The sequence below is a fragment of the Ranitomeya imitator genome, chromosome 6, assembly GCF_032444005.1.
Source record: "Ranitomeya imitator isolate aRanImi1 chromosome 6, aRanImi1.pri, whole genome shotgun sequence".
Classification (NCBI taxonomy): domain Eukaryota; kingdom Metazoa; phylum Chordata; class Amphibia; order Anura; family Dendrobatidae; genus Ranitomeya; species Ranitomeya imitator.
Genome location: NC_091287.1, coordinates 14,330,205 through 14,344,357, shown reverse-complemented (window position 1 = coordinate 14,344,357; position 14,153 = coordinate 14,330,205). Strand labels below are relative to the sequence as shown.

General features: G+C 51.1%; 1 protein-coding gene across 2 annotated transcripts in view; it reads right to left on the bottom strand.

Annotated features, from left to right (window-relative positions):
- The window catches only part of LOC138641641 (uncharacterized), a 49,845-nt gene extending 36,696 nt beyond the window's left edge, over window positions 1-13,149 (bottom strand). The window contains exon 1 of one of the 2 annotated variants that reach the window (XM_069729187.1): window positions 12,960-13,149. In XM_069729187.1, the coding sequence (XP_069585288.1) occupies window positions 12,960-13,051 (92 nt within the window). In that variant the 5' untranslated portion in view covers window positions 13,052-13,149. Of the gene's footprint in view, window positions 1-11,166; window positions 11,301-12,959 lie in introns of those variants that run through there. The other variant, XM_069729188.1, reaches the window with a different exon arrangement.
- Window positions 13,150-14,153: the final 1,004 nt, after the last annotated feature.

The window sequence follows — 14,153 nt, the reverse complement described above, 5'->3', positions numbered from 1 at the left end:
CCACACACAATTTATCCCATTGTCGAAGGAGTTTCATTCCTTCCATGGACAACTGAGCCTTGTCCTCTGCACTGGGCCAGGCCTTGTTTTGTACCCAACGGCGCACAAGTGCAATGTCCGGACACTCATCCTGGACTCTTGTCCAATCTGAGGGTGTTTTACCCAGGACACAGGGCATCCCGGTGGCCACCCCACTTGAGTGTACCACACTTTGGAAGATAGGTATCTGCCCCAAAGCTGGAGTTTCAGTATCCTCAAGTTGTTCGTCAACATCTTCCCCGGATGACCCAAGGGGCACCCTTGACAATGCATCTGCATTGCCGTTCTCTCGACCAGAGCGAAATTTAATGCGGTAATTGAACTTGGCCAGTCTGGCGACCCACCGCTGCTCCAACGCCCCCAGTTTTGCATTCTCTAAGTGAGCTAGCGGGTTGTTATCTGTCATGACTAGCACCTCAGCCCCTGTTAGATACTCGGCGAAGCGTTCTGTCATTGCCCACACCAGGGCCAGCAATTCCAGCCGGAATGAGCTGTAGTTAGCCGGATTTCGCTCGGAGTCTCTTAAAGATCTGCTGCCATAAGAAATCACTCGTTCTCGGCCGTCCTGCACCTGTGCTAGTACTGCCCCCAACCCATGAAGACTACCATCGGTATACAACAAAAAAGGGGTGTCAAACCGGGCGTAGGCCAGCAATGGGGCACTCGTTAGGGCGGTTTTCACTCCATCAAATGCCTTTTTCTGTAGGGGCCCCCATGGAATGGGGCGATTTCGAGGACCCAGCGCTGTCCCTCTCAAAAGTTCATTCAAGGGACTCACCACTTGTGAGAATTTAGGCACAAACCGCCGATAGTATCCTGCTAGGCCCAGGAAGGCCCGCACTTCTCGCAGGTCACAAGGAGGTGGCCACTCTTGTACCGCCTTAATCTTACTGGCTAAAGGTAGTACCCCGTCCGGGGTCACCAGATGCCCCAAATATTCAATCTGGTTTCGTAACAGTTGACATTTTTTTGGCTTTATTTTCAGGCCGTAGCTCTTGAGCCGCCGGAGAACTTGACGCAGCTTCTCCAGATGATCTTCAAATGAGGTTCCGAACACCACAATGTCATCTAGATATATCAGGACTGATTCAAAATTTAGATCGCCCAAGCAATGTTCCATCAGGCGTTGGAAGGTTCCTGGGGCGGTAGCGAGGCCAAAGGGCATCCGGTTGAACTCAAAGAGCCCCATTGGCAAGACAAACGCCGTCTTGGCCCGATCTTTTTCAGCCATTGGGACCTGCCAGTACCCGCTTGCCAAATCCAGCGTTGAGAAATACTTGGCCCGACCCAGGGCCGACAGGGATTCTTCAATACGGGGTAAAGGATATGCGTCCCGTACGGTGTGGGCATTCAATTTCCGATAGTCCACACAAAATCGGAGTGTCCCATCCTTCTTGCGGACCAAGACTACAGGGGCCGCCCAGGGACTCCGGCTCTCTCGGATCACTTGGTTGTCCAGCATACTGGCCACCATGCTCTTCACCTCTTGATAGAGCGCCGGAGGAATTTGACGATATCTTTCTCTAATGGGTGGAGTATCCCCCGTTGGAATCTCATGCTCAATCGTCTGGGTACACCCGAAGTCCTCTCCATGTCGGGAAAATGTCTCTTGATGTTCCCACAAAACGCTCTCCAACTGCTCCAACTGCACGGGGGTCAGCTTCTCCCAATCCACTCCCATCTGCTCCATGATCACATGAACATTCCATTCCTCCGTAGGAGGTTCAGTCCGGCCTACCTCGACCGCGAATGTCCAGGATGACTGTTGGTCTGGTCGCAATTCGAACCCTGCATTTTCCGGCACCTTCTCTGCCGGCACGAACAGTTCAGCCAGTATGGTCCCAGCGGGAATTGCAACAGCTTCATCTAAAACATTGATGCATCGGACCGGCACTCGTCCATTCTTCACAATCGCCAAAGACCGGGCCACATGTACCTTGGCAAATGAGGAACCCTCTCGGGCGGGCTCAAGTAGCACTTCAAGCCCATTCAATCTCTGTGCAGCTCCCACAGGCAGCATTAAGAGTTCCTCTTGTCTGGGTCCCAGCAGGATCGGGGCCCTCGAAGTCACTCGGACCCGGCCCACCCGGCCACCTGGGACCGCACTTTTCAGCAAGTCGCAACTCAGCACTAGACGGTGTAGAATTCTCTGTGTGGGTCGGTGTCTTGTCGCACGGGCCCAGTATCGGGGTCCTTCACTGGCATACATCTGGTGATTCAAATCTCGCAGCACGTTCATTCCGAGCGTCACTTCCATCCCTCTTCTAGGGGGGTGATCCACCAGTACTACCCCTTTCTGCCCCAGTTCTTGACCAAACATTTTTAGTTGCATCCACACGATCCCTTTGACTGACAATTGACCATTATTTGCGGCGGTCAGTCGTATCACTCGGCCATCCTCTGGAATCACTAGTCGACTGAAGTATCTCTCATATACTTCTAGAGGCATTATAGTACATTCGGATCCCGTGTCAACCAAGCACCTCATCTTCCGCCCTTCAAACTCTGCTTCTATCACTGGACTACATGCAAACAAATCTTGTTCATTCCGTCGAGGGCTTTGTGTGGGTGGGGCCGCTGCTGCTTGCCCTGTCATGGCAGCGGCCGGAAGTTTAAAGCCGGCGACGGGGTTTCTGGGGCTGTAAGCGCCCGGCAGTAACGCGAGATGTGTCCCTGGCGGCCACACTTCCAGCAGGTGATTGTTCCTCGTGGGCGAGGGCTTGACTCATTCTGATAGGACGACCTGGCCATTTGCGGGGTCACCGTTCCAGGGGGAGGGGCAGGAGGTTCCCGTGAGGTGGTAGAGGCGGGATCAACTGTCAGTTGAGACAATTTCAGCTTCAACTCCTTCACCTCAGCACGCAAAGCTTGTACCACGCTTACAAGCCCCTCTCCCCCCGACCCTGATGACCCACCTTCCTCCAGCTGGGCACTGTTCACTGACCCCTCGGGAACATAGGCTGATTTCTCTTCCCTTTCCACTGCAGCTCGGTAAATCTGCCAGAAAGATAACTCTGGTGCAACCCGGGCCATTTCCAACAGCTTGTCCCGGAGAAGTCTATGGGCTAAACCGGTGATGAATTGGTCCCGGAGCAAGCGGTCTACCTCCCGGAACGCCCCCATGGCCCCCGGGTCTAGTCGCTGCATCTCATTCAACATCTCTTGCAAAATATTAGAGTACTGCATCAGGGACTCACACTCTCTCTGGGGACGATTAAAGAATAGGGACCGAAGCTGGGCCACACGCGCTCGGCCCCCCAAACTCCCCTCTAACAGTTCCAAAATCTTTTCTAATGTATCCCTCTCTGATTCTGGGCGCACCATCACCATACGCCTAATATCACCCTCCAGTGCATTTAATGCCAGCTCAGCGCGTAACGCGGGGGTCAAATTACACATGCGCAGAATACTCCGGATTCTCTCAGCCCAATCTTAAAACGCCATATTGCGCCCATCGTATTTCGGCATGTGCTGAAGTAAAGCTCCTACAGGCACATACCCTCCCGGAGTCGCAGCGGCTGCCAGGGGAACCCCAACCCCCGAGGAGGATGCGGATACAGCGGGGTCATTTCCACCCTCGCCCTCGTCCATGACAAACACTGGATCCTGCCGACTACGCCAAAAATGTAATGACCAGAGGTCCGAATAAGATCCAGTGAGTCACAAACCAAGACCAAGGCAGAAATCTCCAACGGTATTTACTCAAAGGCAGAATAATCAAGGTAATATGGAGAATATTAAGGCAGATGCACCCCAAAGATACACTAGCTCAGCAGCAGCTGAAATCACTGTGCCACTCAAAGGTCTCCTGAGAACTGTGTACTACAACAGACTAGTAAGAAATTTACCTAACAGGCAACTAAAAACAGGAACAAGTGTAAATTGAATGTAGTGTTATTAAGGGAGCCCCTGGAATGGCACATTGAGTATAACTTACACAACTCTAATATAAGATACACCTCTAAAGTAACAATTTAACACTCTGAGCAGAGATACCCGGGTATCTATAACTATGGTACCGTATCCTGAGATGGATTTCCTCTCAGGCAGGAATACGCAGAGGCTGTAGCCAGTTCATATCTTCAGCTCCAATAAGTTACAGCAAGCTCCTCTTGTCTTGTCGGCCGATGCCGAGCCCAAACGCCGGGGACTTAGTTAGTGGTCTCACGATGTAGTCTCTGCTTCTGTAGCTCCTAGGAATGGTTCCACGACAATCCGTCCGTCTCTGTATCAGCAGTCTGTCCAGACTTGTTCCTCCACTCAATGCACAGGGAATCCACAGACTTCCAAATTCGTACTGGGTTCTTAGCAAAGTCTCTGTCTTTTCTTAGATAAAGGGTTAGCTCCTCTCCAGGAAACGTTAGCAACACAAGTCTCTCACAGAGTTAAACAAAAGGTTAGCTCTTCTCCAGGGGAACGTTAGCAACAAAAAGTCTCTCAAAAGCTTCTTTTCCTCCAAAAACACTTGCAGTAAATCCACACAGTCTCTTTTTAAGATCTCACAGCAGCTTCTCCTTTTCTTCCCGCCTTTTCTCTCTCAGCTCTCACTTCCTACTTTCACTTTACACTCGAGACACTAGACCCCACCCCGCAGCACACATTGTCTCTGGGAGGTCTGTCCTCTGCTGCAACAGGCAAAAACCACAGGGTCCTAGTGCCCTCTCAGTGGGACTACAGTTCACCCTCTTACACCTGAGCCCCAGACACGGGGTCTATGTCTCCCCTCTAATGGGGCATGTCTGTCCCTGCACCCCAGACACGGGGTCTATGTCTCCCCTCTAATGGGGCATGTCTGCCCCTGCGCCCCAGACACGGGGTCTATGTCTCCCCTGTAATGGGACATGTCTGCCCCTGTGCCCCAGACACGGGGGTCTATGTCTCCCCTGTAATAGGGCATGTCTGTCCCTGCGCCCCAGACACGGGGGTCTATGTCTCCCCTGTAATAGGGCATGTCTGTCCCTGAGCCCCAGACACGGGGGTCTATGTCTCCCCTGTAATAGGGCATGCCTGTCCCTGAGCCCCAGACATGGGGGTCTATGTCTCCCCTGTAAAGGGGAATGTCTGTCCCTGAGCCCCAGACACGGGGTCTATGTCTCCCCTGTAATGGGGCATGTCTGTCCCTGAGCCCCAGACACGGGGGTCTATGTCTCCCCTGTAATAGGGCATGCCTGTCCCTGAGCCCCAGACATGGGGGTCTATGTCTCCCCTGTAATGGGGCATGTCTGTCCCTGCGCCCCAGACACGGGGGTCTATGTCTCCCCTGTAATGGGGCATGTCTGTCCCTGAGCCCCAGACACGGGGTCTATGTCTCCCCTGTAATGGGGCATGTATGTCCCTGCGCCCCAGACACGGGGGTCTATGTCTCCCCTGTAATGGGGCATGTCTGCCCCTGAGCCCCAGACATGGGGTCTATGTCTCCCCTGTAATGGGGCATGTCTGTCCCTGAGCCCCAGACACGGGGTCTATGTCTACCCTGTAATGGGGCATGTCTGTCCCTGCGCCCCAGACACGGGGGTCTATGTCTCCCCTGTAATGGGACATGTCTGTCCCTGAGCCCCAGACCCGGGGGTCTATGTCTCCCCTGTAATAGGGCATGTCTGTCCCTGAGCCCCAGACACGGGGGTCTATGTCTCCCCTGTAATGGGGCATGTCTGTCCCTGCGCCCCAGACACGGGGGTCTATGTCTCCCCTGTAATGGGGCATGTCTGTCCCTGCGCCCCAGACACGGGGGTCTATGTCTCCCCTGTAATGGGACATGTCTGTCCCTGAGCCCCAGACACGGGGGTCTATGTCTCCCCTGTAATGGGGCATGTCTGTCCCTGCGCCCCAGACACGGGGGTCTATGTCTCCCCTGTAATGGGACATGTCTGTCCCTGAGCCCCAGACACGGGGGTCTATGTCTCCCCTGTAATGGGGCATGTCTGTCCCTGAGCCCCAGACACGGGGGTCTATGTCTCCCCTGTAATGGGGCATGTCTGTCCCTGCGCCCCAGACACGGGGTCTATGTCTCCCCTGTAATGGGGCATGTCTGTCCCTGAGCCCCAGACACGGGGGTCTATGTCTCCCCTCTAATGGGGCATGTCTGTCCCTGCGCCCCAGGCACGGGGGTCTATGTCTCCCCTGTAATGGGTCATGTCTGTCCCTGAGCCCCAGACACGGGGGTCTATGTCTCCCCTCTAATGGGGCATGTCTGTCCCTGAGCCCCAGACACGGGGTCTATGTCTCCCCTGTAATGGGGCATGTCTGTCCCTGCGCCCCAGACACGGGGTCTATGTCTCCCCTGTAATGGGGCATGTCTGTCCCTGAGCCCCAGACACGGGGGTCTATGTCTCCCCTCTAATGGGGCATGTCTGTCCCTGAGCCCCAGACACGGGGGTCTATGTCTCCCCTGTAATGGGGCATGTCTGTCCCTGCGCCCCAGACACGGGGTCTATGTCTCCCCTCTAATGGGGCATGTCTGTCCCTGAGCCCCAGACACGGGGGTCTATGTCTCCCCTGTAATGGGGCATGTCTGTCCCTGAGCCCCAGACACGGGGGTCTATGTCTCCCCTCTAATGGGGCATGTCTGTCCCTGCGCCCCAGGCACGGGGGTCTATGTCTCCCCTGTAATGGGGCATGTCTGTCCCTGCGCCCCAGACACGGGGTCTATGTCTCCCCTGTAATGGGGCATGTCTGTCCCTGCGCCCCAGACACGGGGTCTATGTCTCCCCTGTAATGGGGCATGTCTGTCCCTGCGCCCCAGACACGGGGTCTATGTCTCCCCTGTAATGGGGCATGTCTGTCCCTGCGCCCCAGACACGGGGTCTATGTCTCCCCTGTAATGGGGCATGTCTGTCCCTGCGCCCCAGACACGGGGTCTATGTCTCCCCTGTAATGGGGCATGTCTGTCCCTGCGCCCCAGACACGGGGTCTATGTCTCCCCTGTAATGGGGTCTGTCTGGGAGTCTCCTGTTATTATTATCACACAGGGTCCGTGTCCAGGAGAGCGGACGACGTCTTATCACTTGTCCTCATAGAATCCGCTTATTACTCAGCGGCTATTAACCATTTAGTTTCCATCTTACAGAATTGTGATGTTCCGGTAACAATCAGACGCCGCTCTCCGTGTCACCTGCGTCATTCACACTCGGCGTACCGCACGATGTATACACGGGTGTGAACACGAGACCCCCAAGAAATGAAGCCGAGACCTCCAACATCCGCAACACCCAAACCCACCCGCAATAGTGTCACAAATCATGGGATTAGATACACGGCTCAGCAGTCAGTATCTCACAGGATAGGATTAGATACACGGCTCAGCAGACAGTATCACACAGGATAGGATTAGATACACAGCTCAGCAGACAGTATCACACAGGATAGGATTAGATACACGGCTCAGCAGACAGTATCACACAGGATAGGATTAGATACACGGCTCAGCAGACAGTATCACACAGGATAGGATTAGATACACGGCTCAGCAGACAGTATAACAGGACAGGATTAGATACACGGCTCCGCAGTCAGTATCACACAGGATAGGATTAGATACACGGCTCAGCAGTCAGTATCACACAGGATAGGATTAGATACACAGCTCAGCAGTCAGTATCACACAGGACAGGATTAGATACACGGCTCAGCAGACAGTATAACAGGACAGGATTAGATACACGGCTCAGCAGTCAGTATCACACAGGATAGGATTAGATACACGGCTCAGCAGTCAGTATCACACAGGACAGGATTAGATACACGGCTCAGCAGACAGTATCTCACAGGATAGGATTAGATACACAGCTCAGCAGACAGTATCACACAGGAGAGGATTAGATACACGGCTCAGCAGACAGTATCACACAGGATAGGATTAGATACACAGCTCAGCAGACAGTATCACACAGGATAGGATTAGATACACGGCTCAGAAGTCAGTATCACACAGGAGAGGATTAGATACACAGCTCAGCAGACAGTATCACACAGGAGAGGATTAGATACACGGCTCAGCAGACAGTATCACACAGGATAGGATTAGATACACAGCTCAGCAGACAGTATCACACAGGATAGGATTAGATAAACAGCTCAGCAGACAGTATCACACAGGATAGGATTAGATACACGGCTCAGCAGACAGTATCACACAGGATAGGATTAGATACACAGCTCAGCAGACAGTATCACACAGGATAGGATTAGATACACAGCTCAGCAGATAGTATCACACATGAGAGGATTAGATACACGGCTTAGCAGACAGTATCACACAGGAGAGGATTAGATACACGATTCAGAAGTCAGTATCACACAGGATAGGATTAGATACACAGCTCAGCAGACAGTATCACACAGGATAGGATTAGATACATGGCTCAGAAGTCAGTATCACACAGGATAGGATTAGATACACGGCTCAGAAGTCAGTATCACACAGGAGAGGATTAGATACACAGCTCAGCAGACAGTATCACACAGGATAGGATTAGATACACAGCTCAGCAGACAGTATCACACAGGATAGGATTAGATACACAGCTCAGCAGACAGTATCACACAGAAGAGGATTAGATACACAGCTCAGCAGACAGTACCACACAGGACAGGATTAGATACACGGCTCAGCAGACAGTATCACACAGGATAGGATTAGATACACGGCTCAGCAAACAGTATCACACAGGATAGGATTAGATACACAGCTCAGCAGACAGTACCACACAGGACAGGATTACATACACAGCTCAGCAGTCAGTATCACACAGGATGGGATTAGATACACGGCTCAGAAGTCAGTATCACACAGGATAGGATTAGATACACGGCTCAGAAGTCAGTATCACACAGGAGAGGATTAGATACACGACCAAGCAGACAGTATCACACAGGAGAGGATTAGATACACGGCTTAGCAGTCAGTATCACACAGGAGAGGATTAGATACACGGCTGAGCAGTCAGTATCACACGATAGGATTAGATACACAGCTCAGCAGACAGTATCACACAGGATAGAATTAGATACAAGGCTCAGCAGACAGTATCACACAGGATAGGATTAGATACACGGCTCAGCAGACAGTATCACACAGGATAGGATTAGATACACAGCTGAGCAGTCAGTATCACACAATAGGATTAGATACACGGCTCAGCAGACAGTATCACACAGGATAGGATTAGATACACGGCTCAGCAGACAGTACCACACAGGGACAGGATTACATACACGGCTCAGCAGACAGTATCACACAGGATAGGATTAGATACACGGCTCAGAAGTCAGTATCACACAGGATAGGATTAGATACACGGCTCAGAAGTCAGTATCACACAGGAGAGGATTAGATACACGGCTCAGCAGACAGTATCACACAGGAGAGGATTAGATACACGGCTTAGCAGTCAGTATCACACAGGATAGGATTAGATACACGGCTGAGCAGTCAGTATCACACGATAGGATTAGATACACGGCTCAGCAGACAGTATCACACAGGATAGAATTAGATACAAGGCTCAGCAGACAGTATCACACAGGATAGGATTAGATACACGGCTCAGCAGACAGTATCACACAGGATAGGATTAGATACACAGCTGAGCAGTCAGTATCACACAATAGGATTAGATACACGGCTCAGCAGACAGTATCACACAGGATAGGATTAGATACACAGCTCAGCAGACAGTACCACACAGGGACAGGATTACATACACGGCTCAGCAGACAGTATCACACAGGATAGGATTAGATACACGGCTCAGAAGTCAGTATCACACAGGAGAGGATTAGATACACGGCTCAGCAGACAGTATCACACAGGAGAGGATTAGATACACGGCTTAGCAGTCAGTATCACACAGGATAGGATTAGATACACGGCTGAGCAGTCAGTATCACACGATAGGATTAGATACACGGCTCAGCAGACAGTATCACACAGGATAGAATTAGATACAAGGCTCAGCAGACAGTATCACACAGGATAGGATTAGATACACGGCTCAGCAGACAGAATCACACAGGAGAGGATTAGATACAAGGCTCAGCAGACAGTATCACACAGGAGAGGATTAGATACACAGCTGAGCAGTCAGTATCACACAGGATAGGATTAGATACACGGCTCAGAAGTCAGTATCACACAGGATAGGATTAGATACACGGCTCAGAAGTCAGTATCACACAGGAGAGGATTAGATACACGGCTCAGCAGACAGTATCACACAGGAGAGGATTAGATACACGGCTTAGCAGTCAGTATCACACAGGATAGGATTAGATACACGGCTGAGCAGTCAGTATCACACGATAGGATTAGATACACGGCTCAGCAGACAGTATCACACAGGATAGAATTAGATACAAGGCTCAGCAGACAGTATCACACAGGATAGGATTAGATACACGGCTCAGCAGACAGAATCACACAGGAGAGGATTAGATACAAGGCTCAGCAGACAGTATCACACAGGAGAGGATTAGATACACAGCTGAGCAGTCAGTATCACACAGGATAGGATTAGATACACGGCTCAGAAGTCAGTATCACACAGGATAGGATTAGATACACGGCTCAGAAGTCAGTATCACACAGGAGAGGATTAGATACACGGCTCAGCAGACAGTATCACACAGGAGAGGATTAGATACACGGCTTAGCAGTCAGTATCACACAGGATAGGATTAGATACACGGCTGAGCAGTCAGTATCACACGATAGGATTAGATACACGGCTCAGCAGACAGTATCACACAGGATAGAATTAGATACAAGGCTCAGCAGACAGTATCACACAGGATAGGATTAGATATACGGCTCAGCAGACAGAATCACACAGGAGAGGATTAGATACAAGGCTCAGCAGACAGTATCACACAGGAGAGGATTAGATACACAGCTGAGCAGTCAGTATCACACAATAGGATTAGATACACGGCTCAGCAAACAGTATCACACAGGATAGGATTAGATACACGGCTCAGCAGACAGTATCACACAGGATAGGATTAGATACACGGCTCAGCAGACAGTATCACACAGGAGAGGATTAGATACAAGGCTCAGCAGACAGTATCACACAGGAGAGGATTAGATACACGGCTCAGCAGACAGTATCACATGATGGGATTAGATACCTGGCTCACTATCCCGCTGCGCTGGTGGAGGGGTGTTTGGGGAATATATTGGGGTGTTACCTCCTTCTGCTGTCCCGGCTCTGGAATGTCAGACGTTGGTTCTGGCAGGAGGGGAATGTGGTCCATGGGTTACAGTACAGCCCCCTCCATCTGCGCGGCTCCACCTCGCTCAGTATATGGTCCAGGGCTTTATAGTGACTCACGGACTGGGCGGACGGACACTGGGATAATCCCCGCAGGAGCCGCTCCAGGACTGGGCCAGAGATGAGGAATCGAAGGAAATAATCCAAAGTTCAGGGAATTTCCACCAAAACCGCAGAATAATCAGAATCTGACCCGACACCGCGTTATTAAAACCAATCAGGCATGGACAACCTCTACATACAGTGCAAAAGTATTCACCCCCCAAGTCATCACATCCGCCTGAAACACAAATGACACTTTCACTGCAGACCAAGTAAATGTCCAGATCACAAGTCACCGATGGCCGTAAAAATGGGAGGAAAAGACATGGAGAGAAGTGATACACATCCGAGAAAGGTCCAAGGAGGCCAGAATGAAGCAGCGTCTATTGTTTAGGAGAAACTATTGTTGGTTTCAACCATTGTACATTGCATAAATCTGCACACCCTTTCACTAATACTTTGCTGCCGTCCCTGTGAATTTCCGTCAGTGCTCAGTCTTTTTGGGTCGGGGTCTGTCAGCGCGGTACACCTAGAATTGGCGACCTTTGCCCGCTCCACATCTGTCACATTGTGGGGGGCATCTGCTGCGTACAGCGCCCTCCTCAGGTCACCAAGGATTGTCACTTGGGTTCAGGTCTGGGCTCAGGCCATTCCAAAACGTTCACCTTATTCTGGTGATGCCAAAATGCCGTTCTTTTCATGATTTGGAGGTCGCGTAGGGTCGCTGTTGTATATGAAAAGTGAATTTCTCTTTATCTTCAGCTTTTTGGCAGAGGTCTGGAGAATTTGTTGCAAAATTGTCTGATTTGGACTGTTCATAATTCCCTAAACTATCACTAAAGTCCCTGTTCCAGCTGCCAAAAAAGAACCCCAAAGCACAATTCTGCCCCCACCATGCCTCACTGTGAGGATGGCGATTTTCTAGTGATAAAGAGTGTCGGCTTTGCACCTTTTGGAATTATAGCCACAAAATTCAACCTCGGTCTAGTCAGACATTCCCCATAGGTTTCTGGCAGACGTGATGGAGGTTTTTCTAAAACATATCTGGGCTTAGATGTTTTCTCTGTAAGGCAAGGGTCCGTCTTGCCCCCAAAGGCCAGGCATATGAAGAACATGGGAGATTGCTGTCACATGCAGGACACAACCAGGACTGGGCAGAAATTCCTGCAGCGTCTTTAGTGTTGCTGTTGCCCGTAGCAACGTTCTTTTTGTTCTTTCCTTCATTTTTGAGGAATGTCCAAATCTAGGTAGTGTTCTTGTTGGGCCACATTTGCCATTTGTTTACTGATGGACACATTAGGACTAGACAGTGTCCGGCCTCAGTACATGCAGTGAGCGAGGTCGCGCACTTCTAGTTGGCACATGACCGCATATATGCAAATCACAGACAGGAGCCATGTGCCGATCGCTCCCGCCGCCGGCACATGAGAATCCTGCCAGCCGTGCGCGCAATGTGAGGATTCACAGTCTGCAGTCACATAGGGGGACATAGAGACGCTGCAGACTTGTAGCCTAAGGACTTAATGGTGGAAACGTTCTGAAATGATTCTTCTTGGTGGGATTTTATATCTCCTGTATAGTGCTGTGCGGGGGATGTGCGGCACTGACCTGTAATAATGTGACTGCAGCTTCTTACACAGCTGTAATAGGGGGAGACTCCTCTCCATCATATAGTGTGATCCCCCCAGTGTGGCATCCATCGTGTCAGGACAGGGTTAACCCCCCATCCGGTCACAGACTCAGCCGCAGCTTTCACAAAAGCATGAAGAAATTTTGATGAGAACGAAATAACCCGAATAAAAGTCAGGAAATAATTCTAAGATCTGATGACGGAGCGCTGACCACAGGACGAAGGGCGGCAGCCGCACAGCTCTCACTGCCCTCCCCCGCCAGCTGTAATAATGTCTCTAATTACTGCTACATTGGATCATTTCTTGCAGTTTTCTTATTCTGCAGCTACAATGTATCAGGTGGAGGGGGAACCCGGGGTCATAAACCCAAAATCTGCATGAACTAACATTACAGAATGTAGCCCCCTATTAGGCTCCTCCCTCTTGTTTAGATCTACCCCATTTTTTACTTTCTTGTACATTGTCAGGGTCATCTGTCCACATATTGACTTCCTGCTGAGCTTGTGATTCTGCACAGCGACCAATCTGAAAAGCTGAGCTGCAGGGTAAAGTGTGATAGGTATGCCACTGTAGATATGATGGAGACGAGGCCACCGGTCAGGACTGTAGAAGCCACTGTAGATATGATGGAGACGAGGCCACCGGTCAGGACTGTAGAAGCCACTGTAGATATGATGGAGACGAGGCCACCGGTCAGGACTGTAGAAGCCACTGTAGATATGATGGAGACGAGGCCACTGGTCAGGACTGTAGAAGCCTCTGTAGATATGATGGAGACGAGGCCACCGGTCAGGACTGTAGAAGCCACTGTAGATATGATGGAGACGAGGTCACCGGTCAGGATGGTAGAAGCCACTGTAGATATGATGGAGACAAGGCCACCGGTCAGGACTGTAGAAGCCACTGTAGATATGATGAAGACGAGGTCACTGGTTAGGATGGTAGAAGCCACTGTAGATATGATGGAGACGAGGTCACCGGTCAGGATGGTAGAAGCCACTGTAGATATGATGGAGACAAGGCCACCGGTCAGGACTGTAGAAGCCACTGTAGATATGATGGAGACGAGGCCACCGGTCAGGACTGTAGAAGCCACTGTAGATATGATGGAGACGAGGCCACTGGTCAGGACTGTAGAAGCCTCTGTAGATATGATGGAGACGAGGCCACC